At 45.7% G+C, this 21,499-nt stretch overlaps 1 protein-coding gene across 1 annotated transcript in view; it reads right to left on the bottom strand.

Annotated features, from left to right (window-relative positions):
* Window positions 1-21,499, bottom strand: part of LOC146829563 (ras-like protein family member 11A-like) — a 140,280-nt gene that overhangs the window by 6,592 nt on the left and 112,189 nt on the right. Inside the window, exon 3 of the mRNA XM_085606514.1 lies at window positions 9,000-9,082. Within this exon, the coding sequence (XP_085462640.1) occupies window positions 9,000-9,082 (83 nt within the window). The remainder of the gene's footprint in view (window positions 1-8,999; window positions 9,083-21,499) is intronic.

Here is a 21,499-nt window from a genome sequence, read left to right as displayed (position 1 = left end):
TCTGTTTATGTCTTATGGTTGTTGCAGCACACGTATTTTACACTAGAATGACGCTGGTTCAATAAATGCTTATTGAAAAAGTCCCCACTGTTTATTCTGTGTATCTCTCTGAGACAAAGTAAGCACGAGTGACTGAGCGAAAAGTCCTGTGCTGCTCCCACGATCCTGAGGGATCCGGGTTGTCATGTTCGATAGTTGCCAGAAACCATTCACTCCTTGGTAAGAGGAAGGCATCGTGGCACGGTGAGCTGGCAGGTCTGCAGACTAACCCATCCTGTGGGGGAATCTGGAATCAGTCTGGACACCAATCCCATAGTTTATGATGTCTAAACGCATAGGTCCTATATAATAACATATTTTTATTGATTCTTTTTCAAAATAACACAATCATCTTGATCTGCAAAGTTTATCTCGACCATTTTTGTCATATTCGAACAAGACAATCGAACAACCCCACCCACCCTTCCACCCCCCCATTTCTGGCTCAAACTAATCTTTGTATACACGATATTAATCTATCATCCGTTAAACGCACAGGTCCTATATACATTTATAGGAACCACACGACAAAGGTCAGGCAGCTACAAGTCAGCAGACACAAAAACACAATATTTATGAAACACATTTGAGGATGTTGTGGTTTTGTCATGTAATGCTCTTAGTATGACCAGTACAGACCGGTCCAGGTGTAGTTTTGAGCAATTCCTCACAAATGGACCCCAATTAGAGACGAATAATGCACATTTCAAGATAGCCGACAATATTCCCTTGGCCATGACAAGATAAACCGGTTTTCATCAAGCACTTTAATCCTCGTCCTCCACCACTGTCACCCCACTACCCGTCGCAGCCGAACGCGGGGACCTCTTACAGAAACGTCCCTATTTTCTTTAAACCAAGGCACAAAGCCTCACCACCATCATATATTTCTACTAAGAAAAACTTAGTAAAAGAACTTGGCTGCAATGAGTTTTGAGCAGTGAAAAAGAAGAGGATCTCAGGCACGTCTGGGACATTTCCGGTGTTGTATTAAAAGGTTTTACTTGAGCCTCAACTAGTCAGCATGAAGGTACAACCCAGCAGTATATGGACAGGAGTTTGAATGCTGTTTAGATCAAAAGGTAACCTGAAGACACATTTCCGCTGAAGGAGTTTGAGACATGCCCTAAAAGGATGGCTCGATGCCAATGTTCCACACAAACAGGAAACGAAGGAGAAAATCAAACTGTTCTCAGGTATCTTCACGTCTATGCTTCACATATGGTCTATAGCCCGTTATCCAAGGCCCCTCTAGATGGGGGGAGTCTGAACAGTGTGATCCTCGTCTTTTGGGATCTGGGCCACATAGTTCATTCGAAACGCCCTGCATGCGTAGCATAAACTTCCCAATTACTTGTGAAGATGGTTGTTACATTACTTGTTGTCAAGCTACTCACCTCTCCATCACACACAATGCTTGTTACATGTCAAGAATGAGGCACGGAGGTTGGTCTTCTGTACGTGAGGGCTACAAGTCTGCACGTGCAGTGTAATGCAGTGATACAACACGATATGATATTAAATGGGCCATCCAGTGCAGAGTAAACAAGTGCTACACGTCTGCACGTGCAGTGTAATGCAGTGATACAACATTATATTAAATGGGCCATCCAGTGCAGAGTAAACAAGTGCTACACGTCTGCACGTGCAGTGTAATGCAGTGATACAACACTATATTAAATGGGCCATCCAGTGCAGAGTAAACAAGTGCTACACGTCTGCACGTGCAGTGTAATGCAGTGATACAACACGATATTAAATGGGCCATCCAGTGCAGAGTAAACAAGTGCTACACGTCTGCACGTGCAGTGTAATGCAGTGATACAACATTATATTAAATGGGCCATCCAGTGCAGAGTAAACAAGTGCTACACGTCTGCACGTGCAGTGTAATGCAGTGATACAACACTATATTAAATGGGCCATCCAGTGCAGAGTAAACAAGTGCTACACGTCTGCACGTGCAGTGTAATGCAGTGATACAACATTATATTAAATGGGCCATCCAGTGCAGAGTAAACAAGTGCTACACGTCTGCACGTGCAGTGTAATGCAGTGATACAACACGATATTAAATGGGCCATCCAGTGCAGAGTAAACAAGTGCTACACGTCTGCACGTGCAGTGTAATGCAGTGATACAACACTATATTAAATGGGCCATCCAGTGCAGAGTAAACAAGTGCTACACGTCTGCACGTGCAGTGTAATGCAGTGATACAACACTATATTAAATGGGCCAACCAGTGCAGAGTAAACAAGTGCTACACGTCTGCATGTGCAGTGTAATGCAGTGATACAACACGATATTAAATGGGCCATCCAGTGCAGAGTAAACAAGTGCTACACGTCTGCACGTGCAGTGTAATGCAGTGATACAACATTATATTAAATGGGCCATCCAGTGCAGAGTAAACAAGTGCTACACGTCTGCACGTGCAGTGTAATGCAGCGATAATATTTATTAAATGGCCTCCCTGAAGTACAGGTTCTTTGCTTAGTCCTTGAACAGCAACCAACGCCAGCAATGGACATAACATAATATCGCTTGGTTTGATGACGCGCCGGGGTTTTAAGAGAGGTTCTGTGACATCATAGCAGGAAGGCCCCTTTAACCAAACGCCTTTCACTACTCCAGAGCTGGGAAGACGGGTCTCTGGTTGATAACACTTTAATATGTTTGTGTTATTAAGAAGCAAGTTAGGCTGGTTAATAAAAAATAAGATGTTTCCTTTGCCCCTATCAACCCAATCTCTCCCCACTCCTACCAGAGCCCGCTAGAATATTTCTTTTAAACTATGACCCACCGATTTTATTTTGACAGGACCCAGTTGCCCACATATATTGGTTAACAAGTCACAGTTACCAGCATCGCTGAATGAGCACATGAAACCGTGGGATCCGGCACGCCGCTCAATGGAGTTCTTTCTTATGGACAAACGTATAATTTTCTGCTAAGGAGAAAATAGCCCCGCCTCCGGGCAACTTAGGGTATCCTGCAGGGTGAAGATGTGAGAGTAGTGTGCTTGGCTCTGATACGGCCAGGCCCTGCTTGTAGTCACCCACTTGCTTTACTGCTCGGCTATCACACAAGCCATTCATTCAAGTACTGTGTAACCCCGGCAAACTCACAGCGTGGGAAAGAGATAGAAACAGTGAGGGAGAGACAAAGGATGATGGGGGGGAGACAAGTAGAAAGAACGAGAGAGAGTGGGACATAGAAAGAGGAGAGGGAAGAGGGCAACCGTGTGCTTGCGTGAGTGAGTTTGAGTGAATGCCAGATTGAGGAAGATAAACCACCTGAATGCAAGAGGGTGAGTGCGAGTCTGTGAGAGTTATAGAGGAGCGGCAAGGGAGAGTGGAAAGAGGGCGCGCAGGAGATTGGAAGGGGAGATGAGAGGGAGAACGTGTGAGAGAAAAGGGGAGAGGAGGAGAAAAGAAGAGGAGAGAAAAAGGAGAAGAGAGGGAGACAGAAAGAGGGCGAGGGAGTGAGACAGTGTAAGTGAGAGAATGTTGGACGAGTGAGAGTGCACGTCTTTCCAGCTTCTTGAGAAGTAGTTGAATGAAGGTAAGACGCCTGCGGCCCGGCTCCGTCTTCATTTATTGAACATACGGTGCTGGAGATGAAGGACAGCCTAAATAGGTTGAGGATTGAGGACAAGGGTTGCGTAGTGGGTAGGCGTAAACTCAGGTCTATGATTAGGCTCAGTTTTAAGGTAAGCATTACAAGTAGGATTATGCACAGGCCTAGGGTAAGTTATAAGGTTTTGGGCAAGATTAAGGTCCATTTAACAGTAAAGATGAGGTATTGGCGTCACAGTAGCAACTAATTACATGGTATTTATGTGTGTTTATGCAATATAGTATACATCTGTTGGGTCATTGTAAGGGCTCATCTAGGCATTTCCTGCCTTTCTGAGAACCTCCCCAGGCAGCCCCAGAGTATGGGCCGCCAGGAGGCCTCTGGAGCCTGATTTGACAAAAGTCAACTCAATTCATCACGCGAGAAACCAGATTTGAATTGCCCGTTTGGCCTAATCCTGAACTCAATAGAAATAAAATTGCTCCTTTAGCCTATTGGACTTAAAAAGGGAACAACAGCTGTTGTTGATGATCAAATAAAGGGGAAAGTTGCACGCCACAACAAACTGCGTCATCAACAGAACATTCCTTGGGATACAGTAGTTCATTTCTGGCAACTTAAAGCCAAGGTATTAAGTCAAGACATCCTTCCATATAGAGGTCTCATCTTAGGACAGACACATACGTTGTAAAATGTTCTCCGATTCCCTCTAGGTCCGGTATGTGCGAATACTTGGAATAAGGATCTTACTGCCGATGTTTATTGCACGTGTCGGCTTCCATGGGAGTACCTGCGCCTGAGGGTCTGTTCAATGCTGTCGAGGGGCATGTTGGGAATATCCCTGCAGAGTAGATTGGGAGCTCAGCGTGATGAGTGATGGGAGGAGGATAACACCCTCGGCCTCGTGGAGCAAGTGTCTTAGCCTTACCTGAATCTACAATGAATGTTCTACCCAATATCTGCCCTGCGCCAGGCATATCTCCAGGTGCGGACTTGCATCACCAATGTTAATACAAAATTATGGAATGAAGGTTAACGCATTTAGGATGACATCAAATTTATACCATCATCTTTATCTCAACATAACACTTTTGTTCTTCATAAATTATTATAGACTCCTCGAGGCTAGTGCAGCTTACCTCTTTGCTCTTCTCATTTTTTCCACTTTAAGCTACCTCACTCATTTGTGCCATTTGGTTTTTCATATCATCTTTATGCGGGTGTCACCCAAATCTTCTTCCGGTTGGCTTCCTTTTCACTCCCACTTCAGTCATGCATATATTACCATCTGATCGCCGTCCGTCCCTGCAGGGCCCTATGATTGGTTCTGCTAAACGTCTATGTTCCCTTCTCGCCAGCACAATGTTCTCCCTCCTCGACAGCACCTACCTCTTTAACTAACTCAATCCACTTTCCTCCTGCTTTCTAGATATGCATGTCCTCTGCTGGAAGGATTAGTAATTCCTTCCATGAGAATAGAACCCTGCAAAGCCAACTCATTAAAACTCTAGTGCTCAGCAGACTGGACTACTGTAATAGTATACTAGCGGGTCTCTCCTAAAATTCTCCTGCCCCATTTAAAGTGCTAAACGTCACAACTGGAACCTTGCATACCCTCCCAAGGCAGACACCCGCCTCATTATATTGATACCCGGCTGCTTGGCTCTTTGCCACATACGGAACCACACACACTAATGATGCTTCTATACAAAAGAATAAATGGTGCAAGACCAGATGACCTCAGATGCTGGTCCCATTACACTCAAACCCTCAGTCTAAAATGTGCAAACCAACCTTCCAGTTTCCCCCAAGCCGTCTTTTTGCCAGTCCAGGTTCTGGCACCTTTACTTACTAGGCCAGCTCCACTGGAACTGCCTACCACCAGAAATCCAGGCAAGCCCCTCGCTGCACGAGTTTGAAAAATCGCAAATAAATGCGATCTCCTAAAACTAAAGAACCACAAATTACCACTCCCCGGGCACCTGCCTGGCTCAGTCGCTATATATTTCTGTTAAAATATAGATGCTGACTCTGCGTATTATTATTATTTTTTTTTAAAGGCAAGTTTACTACAATTGGCCCCCCCAAAGAGGATGCTGAAGGTAGCACACACTCTTAAGTGGACATTTATATGAATTCAATTGTTTTTTTAATTTTAAATAGCCCACACATGTATTGGTAGTCTGTAGACTTTTTTCCAAGCCCGTAAACTCAAGACATTCAAAATAGCATCTATAGACCATGGCCATTAGGTCTGTGGCCTTGACTACGAATCTCATGCACCCCTGTTGGATCCACTTTGGTAGTCAACAGTCTCTGTACGGGACCAAGTATTATGGAAAGGGGCCCCAACATGGGTCTGCAAGTTGCATACTCGGAGGTCTTATGATACAGGCCGTGGACTTGACAATCCAAAATGGCATCCTAAGTCATTCCCGATCCCGGCAGAAGAGGGTTGGTCGGCTGGCCTTTTGCGGATTTTGCAAAACCACACAAGAAAATTCCTTGTGAGATACCTGCCGGGTATCGATGAAGTAGATAGAGAAACCCAACTAGGGTTGGTCATATGCTATCAGGTACTACACATAGCATGTGCTATGTTGGTTTAAAAGGGTAGATCACACCATACAACCACCTCGTGTAGATAGATTTAATTTTATTAGGTCCTGACGAATCGCCACTAGATTGATTAACTACCAGGCGAGAAACATGTTGACGGCATAATAGACAATCTCAGACATGCACCTTTGTTACTTTTAATCGGGGTGGGAGACCCATTGATTAAAATAGTTTCTGCTGGTATTCCCTGACCTGTTTTAATACTTTTTTCAGGTTATACACCTTCACACCTTCATCTACAATGATTAGGCCCCTTACCCCCACGGCACCAAACAGAATTTGGAATAAAAGATCTCCGGCAAAGAGCCCCTCATAGGGAGCCCGTCCGGTATTGCAGTGCCGACCTGACGAGGAGCAGCCCATATGATGAAGTATGACACCTTGCCGGGTGTGTTAGGGCCCTATATTTCAAGAGGATGAATCCTCATCCTCCTACACTTAATGACCACACAAAACCCGTTTCCTCTTGTCTCAAAATTACGAACAGCATACCTTTTGTATCTTCATTATTGTTAGGGCATGTATGCTGGACCTGTCTAAAAAGCACTTAGTTCCTCCTTTGTGATTGATCCTAAATCAGTGGCCTTGGTAGCAGGGCTGTAGACTATGAAACTCATGGACTTGTGCGGGACCCTGATACCGAAACCGCAGATTATGGACTGTGAATACAGAAGTCCTATGCCTGTTTGGGTTCAAAACCAATGTTTTATTATTACAAATTTGGGGGATGGTGGGAATCTTTGGGAAGCTACCCACTCAGAACTTTGGGGGGAGGGGGGGGGGGTCAGGGTTTGCTCATGGTAACCTTTATGTGGCCTTTTTATTATCAGGATGTAGTGATTGTGCCCACATCCTGCAATGGTAGGCACAAGAGAAAATCCTCCAATATCCAACAGGAGGTCTTTTATTTTTGAATTTGGGTCAGCAAATCAAGTTTGCTGACTGTCCTTAACCCGTTGTATGCTCATGACGAGCCCAGCTCGTCATGAGACACAGTGGAGCTGTGCTCATGACGAGCTGGGCTCCTCATAACTATCGTGCCACTCCCACGTGTAATTGATTCCCCGCCTGTGTGGGAGAATCAAATAGTGGACGGAGTCGTGACGAGCCCAGCTCGTCATGAGCACAGCTCCACTGTGCAGCATGACGAGCTGGGCTTGCGCTGAGCACAGCGCTGCCGCAGACCCCCCCCCCCCCCCGCGCCGCGGGGGAATTACCCCCGCAGCGAAGGGGTTAAACTAAAACAGACAAGATATACAAAAGTGTTAACCCATTCAATTCTACTCCTTACTTTTTTGTAGTTAGCTACTGAATAGACCTTGCACCAAGTCAACAAAAGCATGCTTTCTGAGTAAAGTTCTACTTTCATACCAAGTTGGGTGTAAATCGGTTCAGGAGTTTTTGCTGTAGCTGCAACTAAAATTTCCTCTAGGCGCTAAAATGAGAACACGTCCTTTTGAACCTCCCCTTTCAACTTTTTTCCACCCCTGCATGAATATGAATATATATATGTGTATGATTTTTTGGTTTGGTTAAAGCTTTGCCACAGTTTGACAAAGGTTCATGCAACTTTCCAAAGAAGTCTTTCACCTCAGCTCCTTCCTGAAGAGTTTCAGGGTGATCCATCAAGCGGGGGCCGAGAAACAGGAGGGTCCTAAAACATGTTTTACCAATTCAGTTTTCCATAGGAAAATTACACAGCTACAGTAAAAATACCCAAATGGAATTACACCAAATTTGGCAGAAAGCTAGATCTTTACCCAGAAAGCATGCTTTTAGTGAATTGTTGCAAATCCGTTGAGTAGTTTTTGAGAAATTAAGGTTTACATTGAATGAATATATAGAGATGCAAAGGATCCGTGGACCCAACAGATCAAAAGATAAGGTCTGATTGGCTGCCACAACATCAACAAAGATGTTACAGCAGCCATTTTAGGCATTAGGGACTCTGTCCCTGCCCTGAAAAAAAATTTAAAAATGAAAAAAAACATACCAGGGAAAGGTAGGGATACCCTGATCCCACTAGGCGGAGTCCTTGCACCCTCGCATATTAGAACACACATGACATGTTCAGTGACAACATTGATAACATCCTTAATGACATCAGAAATTACATCATTGAGAACAACACTGTGCATGGTGAGGGCACAAGTTCTATTTACTTTAGGGCAGGAGTTCTAGTCACTTGAGATAACTAGAACCGCCATTCCTGACATTGTACCCCAACTAGCACCTCGCTCCAACACTGTGTTTTTTCTTAGTAAAAAAAGAATACCTATAATATATATATACACACACACACACACACACACACACATATACATACACACACACACACACTTAAAAATAAGTGGTACACTCGATATCTAATGCTCAATTAATTAAAAGAAAAAGCATATATATGTATGCATTTACAATTTTAAAAAGAGTTGCACCAAAAAACTGCATGCTTCCAAATATTATTCACCCTGAGGTAAACACCTCACAATTAATCTGAGTGATTAATGCAGTTAACATAACCACATGAAAAAGTCAATAACACCGCCTGAAGGAGGATACACAGCACACACAGAGCATCCAGATTTCTTCAAATCTGAACTAGATGAAAAAACAAAATCCACAGGATATTATAAGATACCTCATAAATTCATCACAAATTAATCTATAACTTGTGCCCGCTAATACACTCAGAGGCTCAAGATATCCTGCGCCCGTGACAGGGACAACAGAGGCCATGGAGCAATAAACAAATCTATTACCTCTAGCGACACAAATGGTGTATCTTGAACCTGAAGAGAAACCTGTTCTCCGTCAATAGTCAATTTTCTGGCATAGAGTGCACCTGGAAAGCAATAAACAGGATGTTGAGTAACTGAGATCAAAAACACTACTGTTCATATTTAAACACCTCCTGTGGAAGACACAATTTAATCAACATTTGCAATTTTAGTACATAATTTCATCATAAACTACAGGAAAATGTATAGAATTAAAGATCAAATAGGGCCTCTACAAGAATTAAAATGAGGAAGTGGTTTACTGTTGGGGTGTCAAATACAGGTTTATTGACATATTTTAGGATCAGTTAGAACCAGAGTTTAAAGATTACAACTGGCTAAACCATAATTTCCATTAAGATTCATTGTATGTAGTGCCATAGTGAAATTCTAGTAAGTGCCCAGGTGGACCTACACTGGATATACATAATTGGTGTAAGCGCTTTCAAAGCCATCAAACATATTTGGGAATGGAGTCTTAGATAGTGGGCACCACACGCAAAGAAGCAAATAGTTTTATTGCAAAACAGCTGTTTACACAGGTGAGGCGGAATTGCAGATGCTCCATTAAATAAGGTTTAAGACTCAAAGAATCAAAAATCATAGCTACTAGAATTAATGCTTAGCTGAATGGAAATTAATTACTCATTGCTTTAAACAATCTTATGATAATTTGCAATTTACCAGTGTTTTTATAATTTGATTTTTATTTTGTAGAGAGTGACAAATGCTAGTGTCCACTAAGGAGGTATTGCTGAGAAGCCTAATCCAGATATCTAAAGTAAGATAAAAAGAAACTACAAAGATAAAGAAAATAACCAGGTTTTAAGATGCATTCTAAAGTCAACAGTTTAGGTTGGCATCTGAGGTGTCATGGATTTCTAAAAACCTCTGCAACATACACATGTGAAGTATTACATTTGAAGTATCTATTTAAATGCATTACAGTATTTTTCTGTGACTCTGTGTAGGCTCGATGAGGAGCTCTTGGCTTAAGAGATGCCATCTTATAGTTCTGCAGCAGAAACATTTTAGGATGTTAATATACATAACGGATGCCTTTTGGTCTTGTCTGCGGTTTCTTGATCATCAGTATGGACATGGGTTGTGTAGCAAAGTAGGAACAAAAAGGAGCAGCCTGGGTGGGCCCAGTTGGACAGAAAAGTCTTCTGATACTTATAGAAAACGTGGCCAGATTTTATCAGCTAAGCGAAATCAGTTTACTAGGTCACTCCTTCCATGAACCTGATATTCAATGAGCCTAGTGTATTGCATTTCAAAACATAAAATCAGTTTTTCTAGTATTAAGCAGTAAATGTTTTTTCTATCATTAGAAGCTAGAGGGCTCCACCTATGAAAATGGCAAATTTTTATGGTAGCTCCAAATCTGATTTTGTTTACCTCCCTTGAGACTTGCCATCACATTATTAGTTACTGCAGTGAGGCACAACTAATTTTTCATATTAGGATATTTGTTTAAGCCCATCAAAGCATTTACAAGAGGACACTTCTACAGTGATATATGATATATGCCAAGTCAACTGAGCTGCCTGATCATGTACCTATCAGAGAAGCTATAACCAACAATTTGAATGCGATTGGGATGCAATCGCAATAAAATAACACAATGGAGGGGTCAAATGAATCAAGAATGATGATGGGTGGGGAGTGTGGTCTGGGCACGAACAAGAATGGTCGCTTGATTTCGAGAGACAGGCCTCGGACGGAGATGGTGGCCTCTAGGGTGGGGCAGGGGTCCTACAACCTACCCCTTTACCCCCACACACCTTCCGATGCGTGGTAAGGGACGACCACTGCAATTGCCAGCCCAACCTGACTCTTCTGTGTCCGAGCGAGACTCCGTGGCCTTGAGGCTGAAGTGAAGCTTCGGCTCTCGCCTAGCAGCCTCACCTCTCCCTCTGGAAACTGTGCCCCAGCTGCTGGCAGCCCAGCCCTTGCGGCGACCCCGGCCATCGCCGGAAACATGTCTGGGGACCCAGGGCTTGTATTCTGACCAGGACAGATGACCCACCATACCAATACCGTGGTAACGATGACGGACCCCAGCTTGTTCCCCAGATGGCTCGGTGCCTGCATGCAGCCATATATTGGCACCCACAAGACCCTGGATTTGGGCCCACAATAAGACTTGAATTGCTGCAGGTAGGTTGGGGCTCCACACACTTCTCCCCCCCCCCCCCGCTCCGCCTCATCCCCTCACTCCCGCCATACTGGACATTGGACAAACGCAGGCAACAGAGGGAGGGCCTGGGCCCAATCCCACGCAGCACTGCCGCACCTTCCCCCAACGTATCACCTGGGCATGTGGCAGCGCAGCTACGGCATGGCGGGGTCCAATCGGGCACCTGGGCCCCAGCCCTCCATCCACCACACCACCTGAGGAACCTGATTGGAGCCCATTCACACAAGTCAGAGGACATAGACCCATGAATGGGTCTTGCCTCGTCACCCATGGCCCCACAACCTATACTTACAGGGGCCCATCAGATCCCCACATACCTACGCAGCATGAAACAATGAGGCTGAAGTGCCCCGCTCTGCTCTACCTATGCTGAGTAGCTGGAGCGCATCCACTCTCCAGCCCTCTCTCCCGACTGCCACAGAGGACCTCTCAACCCATCTCCTAGAGCCTCTAATACCCCACGGACCGCCTCCTGCCCCACACCCCACAGCCTGCTTGCAAGGAGGCCAATTCAGCAGACCCAGGGACAGGTGGGGCAACTATGTACTCTGCATTACTGACCAGCCCCCATGTTAGCACAGCTTGCTGGTTACCTCGGTACCAGAAACCCTAGCTAAGGAAGATAGCCAGCGGCTGGACATTTCACAGTCTTACAGAGTGGAGGGAGGCGCACCGCAAAAGAGTGCCTCCTCAGTGCCGTCCCCAAGAGTCCTATTATTGCCTTTAAACCTATCAATCCAGGAGTCTGCGCATTTGCAGCAGCTTGGGACCTGCAGATACTCAACCAGCCTTACTCTGCAGATCATCCAGGGGAACTCGTCCCTCCTTCAGCACGGCCCATAGTCATTGGAGGGCCTACAAGTAGTGCTGACCTACAGTCTAGCAATGGGAGGCACTGAGCAGCAGATACATCCCGAATACCACTCCTTACTGGGGGCCGGACCTGTACCATGGGAGAGCAGACAGCTCCATAATGATCATGGGTGAATGTCAGCTGGCGAGGCCATGGGCAAAACCGCAAGACCGCTCCTCTTCACGGAAACTCTTAAATAACCGCGCACCATGGCTGCACCAAAGGCCCCCACCCCAAATGCCTTGCCCCAGCCTCCTGCGAACACCGCACAGGACAGTACCATGGATCGAATTCTACAGGAGAGTGATGGGGGACCACCTGGACAAGGTGCTGGACAGTGATCGAGAACTTCTCTTCCTCTGCAGTAAGCTGATTGATGTAGAGGATAGCAGCAGAAGGGACAATGTCTGATTTTTCAGATTTCCGGAAGCGATAGAGGGCTCCAACGTAAAAGCCTTCCTCAGAGACACTCTCCCAAAGCTCACAGGTGTCTCCTTTGAGCCTCCGCTGGAGACGCAATGCGCTCACCACATCGGCCCTCCGCGCAAGGATCCTGCGGCATGTCCCCAACCTCTTATTGTCTGTTTTTGTGCCATGAGCAAGCTAAAACACCTACTCTCCATGGCACGCTCTCAAGGCCCACTTACATACTAGGGTCACGAAAGAGGCATGGCAGCGGAATTTTCCAAAGAGGCAAATAACCGCCGCAAGGCCTTTCTCTCTTTCCGACCCTGCCTGCCTCAAATGGATATCAAGTATGGCCTCTATGAAACAGCACGATTCAGGGTCACCTAGGACGGTATCTCTAAAGAATTCTACAACCCGGTGGACCTGCACTTTTCGTGGACAGTTATCAAATGCAGGACATGAACACCTCTTGCTCATTAGCCGAGGCGACCCACAACACAGCGCCTCCACCTCCAGTGGCGTACCAACAGTGGGTCCCGACATCAAGGCAGAGACCCCAACAGAGCAGCCCGCACCCATGGAGATAGAGTGCAGGCCACCATGCAGAAGCGTTCCACACCCAAGACCAAGACAGAGTGATTGCCAAGAGACTTGTGCTGTTGTCTCACAGTTGGAACGACTGGACCTACCGATGCAAGGTTGAGAGCAACGACGCCCGCCGGACGGCTGAGTATCACACTACCAGTCTTGAACACTTTTATAACTGACTGCCCTGCTCATTGATGTGCCGGTTATAGTTCTTATTGTGATCATTGCACTCTTTGTTTGATTCATATTATACACTTCAAGCCCTAATCTCTCTCCATCCTCCATCCCCATTCTTTTTCTTATGAGATACCATCACTCATCCCTCCAGCATGCTGAGTCTTGAGCTAAACTACAAAGAGCGCCAATGGGCCATCCTTCCCCCCCGTATGCTGAGTCTTGAGCTAAACTACAAAGAACGCCAATGGGCCATCCCTCCCCCCTGTATGCCCTTTACCCCCCCCCCCGTTTGTAGCCACCAACTACTCCTACATGTTGCATTCTGGCCCCTGCCCCCCCCTGTCGGCAATCTGGACCTTCCATATCTACCTACTATCTCAGGGAGCCTGCAACACTGGAAGGCTAGGAGGTCACTAGCCTCTTCACATTACCGTACCTCTAGGAATCTGGCTGCCTACCCTCCTTCCCCAGATGACAGTAGGGACCACATCAGTCCTGTCGTCCCCACCTATGGGATCCGCACAGACCCTCTGAGCCCATGCGTCCACCCTGCCCAACCCTGCAAGCTCATTGGTCCATCTTTATCAGTACCCTGCCACCCAGAAGGGGCCCCCTCGAAGCGCTATCTCCACAAGCTTAGACACGCAGTACACAGATCAGTGTTTTCAGTGCTGCATTTTTAGCAACAGTTACCTCGGATTTCTTTCCTTCCTGCCCCTTCCATCCCCCTCTCTTCACATCTATACATACATTTACCCCCCGGATGTTTGCACTTTAGTTACTGTTATCCACTCTCCCTTTGACACCGACTGCTGCCCTTGAGCGCCATTCCCCTGCGTGCCCGGGGATACATCCATCCCCCCCCCCCCCCTTCTCCCACCTGTGCGACTCCTCACCTCACCTCCCCAACCCAAGACCCCGTATCCTGACATCTGTTCCCACCCATTCCTACCCCCTCTGTATTTCCAACCAGACCGAACCCCACCCCTACCCTTGCCATATTGCTCCTACTCGTAATTATCAACACTATCTCACCAACTACTGTAGTATATTTTAGCATAGTTTAAAGTATAGCCTTCTTTCTGCCCCCTCCTTCCTACACTGGATTCTTTAACATTATCTTGGTAACACCACACAAGGGGTGAGATCCAGTCTACTACACCTATTTCAGATAGGTGTGCTTCTCACCCGCTGTGTGCCCTCTCCTGGAATGTTAATGGCCTCACGCATTACATCAAAAGGAAAAAAGAACTCTCTTACCTTCAGTCCAAAAGGATAGATATGGCCTTGTTACAAGAGACACCTCTAGACGCCCTGGAGTCTGACAAATTATGTAGAGACTGAGTAGGTAGAGTGATACATAGCAGTATAGTAGCAAAGTCAACCTCCGACAGTGGGCCTCCCCGTAAATGCTGAGTCGCAATCCTTCTCTGTAAATCTCTGCCTGTCACCGTTACAAAGACATGGTCCGACCCCAATGGCAGATACGCATTTGCCAAACTACGCCTTGGAGATAACTCCTTATGCGTGGGGTCTGTCTACGTACCAACTGGGGCAAAACGGTCATTCTTCCTACATTTGGATCAATTATTAATGGAGATAGGAGCATCGCAAAATATTGTTCGTGGGGACTGGAACCTTGCACGAGATGCGGTCCTGGACAGAACGGGACCTTTAGAGAGAGACAATGACGCAGATAGGGCTCCGATGAGTGACATGATCTCGGACAACAGACTAGTACATCACTGGTGCCTTAGTCACCCAACAGACACCGAGTATACTTTCACTTCCCGGTCCACGGTACGCTCTCCAGGCTGGACTATTTTCTCATCTCTCAGAGAACAGTTGTGGTTGTTCGGGAATCTTGAATACTAGAGGCAGCATGTTCCGATCACTCTCCAGTTACACTGTCCCTACAGGTGGGCATGGCCTCCCGGGACGCAAACCTTGGCGTGTGAACATACAGCAGCAACGCATGCCTCAGGGAAAATCCCAACTGAAAACTCACATCTCAACTCATCGCTCACACAATAACTTAGTGGCATCTCACAGAGTACTTTGGGCTGCCGCGAAAGCCACCACTAAAGGTCAGCTTATGAGAGATGCCGCAGTGGCCAACAAACAGGTGGTTACCAGTCAGAAGGAACTGGAGAGGGATATCTCCTCTTACACCCACCTCTACTCCACTCACCCCACCTTGCATCACCTCATTCTCCTAGAATGAGCCCGGATGGCCCTTAAAACCCTTTTCACCCTTTTCACCTGTAAGGCCGAGTATGCTCTGCAACGACTGAATGGGCAACATTACGAACAAGGGGAAAGGCTGGGCAACTGCTGGTGGCCCAGCTACGGTAACAAGAGGCCGCAATGGCCATCCCGCCATAAATTCAGTAGGTAGCGAGGTCCTTACCCACCACCAAGACATTGTGAATGAGTTTGCCTGGTTTCACAAGATGCTTTACACTCCAAGGGACCCAGCCAGCGTGGACTGAGTGACCACCTTCCTGGGAGGGTACACATCCCTCGTCTCTCAGTCAAAGGTAGAGAGCTCCTAGAGGGGGAAATCAGTAAAGAGGAGATAGCACTTGCTATATCCAAACTGCCCTATCACAAATTTCCCAGAGAGGATGGCTTCCCTGCAGAATTGTACAGGTGGTCTAGAGAGAGACAGTCGACACCTTGGATGCCGCCTTCCAGGAGGCGGAACAGACGTCCTCCCTGGGACCCCTATCCAATAAGGCGAGGATTGCTGTCTTACCCAAACCTGGAAGAGACCCTCTACTATGTGGCAGTTACAGGACTATTTCCCTACTAAACTGCAACATTAAAATCCTGGCCAGCGTTCTGGCAGCACGTTTGAGCAAGGTTCTACCTTCCCTGATTCACCACACGCAGATAGGCTTTGTACCAGGCTGCTCCTCCAGAAATCCTCTCCGTACCTTGGCACATGCCATCTGGACAGCGAAAGATCTCCCGACCGATGAGTTGGCTCTCTCCCTTGATGCCGAAATAGCGTTCAATCGCATTGAATGGGACTACCTATTTGCTACAATGAAATGCTTTAGCTTGGGAGACCAATTCATTGCCAAGGTGCGGTTGCTGTAGGACTGCCCCACTGCCCAGGTTAACTGTCGGGGATTCCTGTCCAATCCCTTTCCGATTCGGAGGGGCACATGCCAGGGGTGCCACCCTCTCACCACTCCAATTCCTCTTGGCTATGGAACCCCTAACTTCTATCAATCTGCCATCATAGTAGGTGTCCCACTCCCAACCAGCCACTCCAAGATATATCTCTATGCAAATGACGTCCTTCCTACTCGGACTAATCTTAAATGATCCCTCCCGGGCTTATTGGGCGTCAGACGATGTTTCGATCTTCTATGGCTATAAAGTAAATTGGAACAAGAGCGAAGCCTTCCCAATTTCGGTCGGCACCACTAAAGCGGCCATACACGGATACCCCTTCCGCTGGCAGCCCTCCCGCCCTAAATACCTAGGGATACTGGTGAACAGGGTCAGTGTGGTAAATAATTTAATTACCGGGACTTAATTTGATACAGAAACATAATAAAATAGCTCAGTAAATAAGAGGCAGAATCCGTGGTATTTAGAGGTTCGGAATGGGCTTTATTCCAATGGTCGATTATAATCGGTTGCTCCAAGTTCCATCACCACGGAGGTTCAGGAAGTGAAGTACAATGTTTTATTGACAAGAAATTGCTTTTATAGAACATACATTACAATGAAACAAATGCGGGAGGCGTAACAATTGATAAGGAAGATAATAATTCACATGCGTAACCAAAAATGGGCGTAATGAGGAGTAAAAAGGAACATAATTGGTTATGATGTCATATATAGGTGGATCTATAAGATTATACTTGGCATAGATGCGCGCGCAGCAGCATGACGTGTGATTGACGTGCAACTAGGGGGTGAAGGGGACTTGACATTTAGCTCTACATGTGGAGACAAGAAGTCTGGGGGGTCAAGTCAACCTAATCCCAAATCGTATCTAACATCCTATGTTTAAAGAACTATGTTATCCACAAAGGAAGGACTCTTGGACAAAATCTATTCTATACTGACTGTGTGTGCGTGCACAAGCGTCTAAGTGTCTATATGAGATGCAAGGGGCAGAAACCTTCCATGGTAACAGGGCTATGAATTACTTGCATGAGGACAGAGAGGCCGGGCCCTTTGCTCGGTAGCTGAAGGAAATGTTTACCTAAACTACTAGACAGGAATGCATCGGCTGAGGAGCGAGGCAGATAACTCGAAGGTGAAATACAGTTTTTTGCAGGCAGGCAAACCGGCCGAGGCAGGCACCGTTAGTCACACAGGGAGTAGGAAAAAGTTCATGGATACAGATGCGAGCTCAAGCTGAAGCTGTCAGAGGCAGAGAGCAGAGAAAAGCTTGATGGCAGAATCGGGCCTACTCGCCTAAACTGCAAAATGGAGTAACTGAGCCATATAAAGTCGGTGGCCTTTCGTATTTAGGAATCGAATATCCAGCCCATTCATGGCGGATCTGACAGAGGACATGTTGACGGTGGACGCACATGTATTTGCGTCTTCATAACTGGAACTGGAGGGAACATACATGTACTTGTGATTCATACATGGAACCGTTGGGGTCCAAGATAGGGGACATAACTGGTCAGAAAAATCCATATTTCCACATTCCCTCCTTGTCCCCTACTTGCCCGTTAAGAGATATCAATCTTCATCAATCCATTGATCTGTTCATATAGCATCATTTGTTCTTCTTTCTTCTTCCGTGATGAATGAAATCCTGGTGGTGGAATACACGATGTGGCACACAGACCACAGATCGCTGGTCCGCATTGTAGACATAGACAGCAACTGAATAGTATGAGAAGGCCAATACCTAGGAAAGATAGGACCTTCCATCCAAAGGTAGATAATACACTCCAAAACCAACCGGACCAAGTCCAGGTGCCTGGGTTCTGGTGTATCTGGCTTACAATCTTATGAAGGCGAGTTATGGCTTTATATACAGATGGCGAATTTTCTGGTATGAAAATGCAACAGCTTGATCCGATGACCCTACAAGCTCCGCCCCTATCGGCCAGGATGACGTCAAGGACAAGACGATTTTGAAGCACAACAATCCGCATAGCAGACTGTTCTTCTGTTAAATTGCCTAAGGCGGAAATAGTTTCGTTCACTACTGCTTCAAGGGTTCTAGTTAATCTACGTATCAGCTTACTATTAGTAACAGTACCTATATAGGGAAAGAGACCTTTATTGAAATCTGTGTATTTTTCCCATGCTGTTTCAGTGTAATCGACTATTGGGAGATCTCTCCTTACTCTATTATTTACTAAATGAGTGTTTCTGTGATAATCAGGAGGAGCTAGAAAAACAGGTGGCAAAAGGAATCCAATGTAGCAAGTACCATCCCAATCTAGAGGTAAACGTACATATGCCGTCTGACCACATATGAAATAGGAATGGCGGAAAGCTCTAAATGTGGACTTGCCTTGATCACTAAATTCTACTACAGTCGTGCATTTACTATGGCCCATATGTATGGAACCATTTTTTCTTACACATAGTTCACCCTTTACTGGAAATATTGACATAGCGGGCAAAATTGGAGTAGCTTCGGATTCGACATTTAGGATCATAAGATTAAGCGTAAAATTACCTAATCCATACACTTCATTTTCTAGATCAGTTCCTGTTCTCTGGGGTAGTCCCTCCTTGTTAGGGTAACAGACCTTAAGCAAAACTAAGTTCAAATTTCCCCATACCCAGTTATCTTGATAAACTGCAGAATTCGAATCTAGAGAATTAATTAAACTAAACCATGCTCCACAGGAGCCGTTGTGTGTGAACGGGTATGGAAAGAGAGGTAAAATTCCTTTATAATTCTGATAGGGAGGGAGTCGGCCACATATCCAACAATTTGTAGCATTGCTAACCTGATGGTAATGATGTAACATACTGATAAGTGTTATTGCGCAGCGCAAATCTATAAGACAACTCAAGCGGAGGTAATTCACTAAAAGAATGTTCAGCAGTAACATTGTAAACATGTCTAGAAATAGGATAATATATGTGCAACAATATACTTGCAGTAATTATTAAAAGACTTAAGAAAAACAAAATTAATAACGTCACTATGCAATGACTACGCAGTGATTTACAGTACGCCTGTCGTTTCAACATTTTTCGGGTGTTTTCTCTATTCAGGTCCAAGGGATACATGTCAGAGACAATTCAACCGCTTCACCTTGGAGAGGACTTAAACAATCAAATTGCTTGACTGATTGGACCTAAGCTTTAGTTTATAATGTTCGGAACTACTCTTTTCAACAAAAGGAAGTTTTGAGTCAATGGGTGAAGACACACGAGGTGGGGTATTCACATCTGCTGGTAGTCCATGAAATTTCTTGATATGACTTGAATGAATCCAGCCTTTTCTGCCCTCGATCTTCACGGCTGTTCTTGTGTTGAGCAACACCAGCTGAGGTGACTTCCACCTAGGTTCCAGCTGAGTCTTTCGATCAAAGTTCCTCACGAGGACCAAGTCTCCCGGAACTACGTCATGGGGTTTCACCTCAGTGTTGTCAGGAAAAGCTGCAGCTACCTGTGAACGACAAGATTGTAGTGCAGACATCAAGGAAGCCAAGTAATCTGTCAGCATATTACAGTCAATATCAGTTATTTTGCGTGGCATAGGCGTCCCCCACATATTTGGTGGTCTGCCGAAGATCACTTCATACGGGGATAGCCCTGTTCGAGAGTGTGCTACCATTCTCGTGTAAAAGAGTGCAACTGGTAGTGCTACTACCCAGTCGACACCTTTCTCCCTGCATATTTTGGACAATCTAATTTTCAGGGTCTGATTATGTCTTTCTACGAGACCTGCTGCCTCAGGGTGTCGGACACAGTGGAATTTCCACTGATAGCCTAACAAAAGTGAAACATGTTTCATTAATTCGGATGAGAACGGCTGGCCGTTATCTGAGTGAACAACACGTGGTAAACCGTATCGTGGGAAGAATTCTCGAACCAACTGTTTGGCAGTAGTCGGGGCAGTGTAATCTGAAACCGGGTATGCCTCCGTCCAACGGGAAAGAGCACAAACAACTACGAGAACATATTTGAATCCTCGACATCGTTCCATCTGGATATAATCCATCTGGAGGACTTCAAAAGGGTGATCAGGAGGATGAAATCCACCCTGTTCTACGGGAACGCTTTTTCCTGGGTTGAACTGGCAACAGATCATACAGGTACGAACCTTTTGTTTGGCTGCTGCTCGTAAATGTTTATTGAACCAAATGTGTTGAATGCTATCTAGCATAGCTTTTTCTCCTAGATGTGCTGGACTATGTATAGTGTTAATTATAACTTGGACCATTGAATCAGGAAGGAACCACACAGATTTTTCCTTCATCATCCATCCTTGATCCGTTTGGATCCCTCCTAATTCGGTCCATTTCTTTATTCCATATGGTGTAGCATGTGTCTGTATGTCAATTACGTCAAAAGTAGGATCTTTAACTGTCATACAATGTGTCGGCGTCGGGACTATTGTCTTGGTCATGTCGGATGTTTGTGTTTGAGCAGTCTGTTTAGCTGTTCTGTCGGCTAGATCATTGCCTTGAGAAATGATATCAGTAACTTTCGTATGAGCTTTACATTTCATAATTGATATTGCAGTGGGTAGATGTATCGCATCTAATAAGGCATGAATGAGGGGTCCGTGCTGAATGTGGGCACCGTGGGAAGTTAAATAACCTCTCTCTCGCCACAGCACCCCGAAGTCATGTACAACTCCGAATGCATAACGTGAATCAGTATATATGTTGACTTTTTTATTTGTGGCTTGAATACAGGCTTGTGTCAGAGCGATGAGCTCTGCGGCTTGAGCTGACAAGGTATTTATGCGATTTGTTTCAATGATTTCAGTGTCTGTTGTGACTGCGTAAGCAGCCACTAACTCTCCTGTACTTGTTCTCATACATGAACCATCTACATACAACGTCAGGTCTGGGTCTGACAATGGGACATCGGTTAAGTCTTGTCTGGGTTTCGTCGTTATTGTAATAACTTCAATACAGTCATGGGCTAGTGGGTCTGTTCCGATTACTGGCAAAAGTGTGGCAGGATTCAATGTGTTACAGCGTCTGATTTCTATATGTGGCTGGAACAATGTTAGTTCGTACCCTGTAAGTCGCGCTATAGTCAAGTGTTGTGTTTGCGTTCTATTTACAA

Source organism: Triturus cristatus, chromosome 5_2, assembly GCF_964204655.1.
Source record: "Triturus cristatus chromosome 5_2, aTriCri1.1, whole genome shotgun sequence".
Lineage (NCBI taxonomy): Eukaryota > Metazoa > Chordata > Amphibia > Caudata > Salamandridae > Triturus > Triturus cristatus.
Note: the sequence above shows the minus strand (reverse complement) of the source record. Positions and strands in the feature narration are given on the sequence as shown.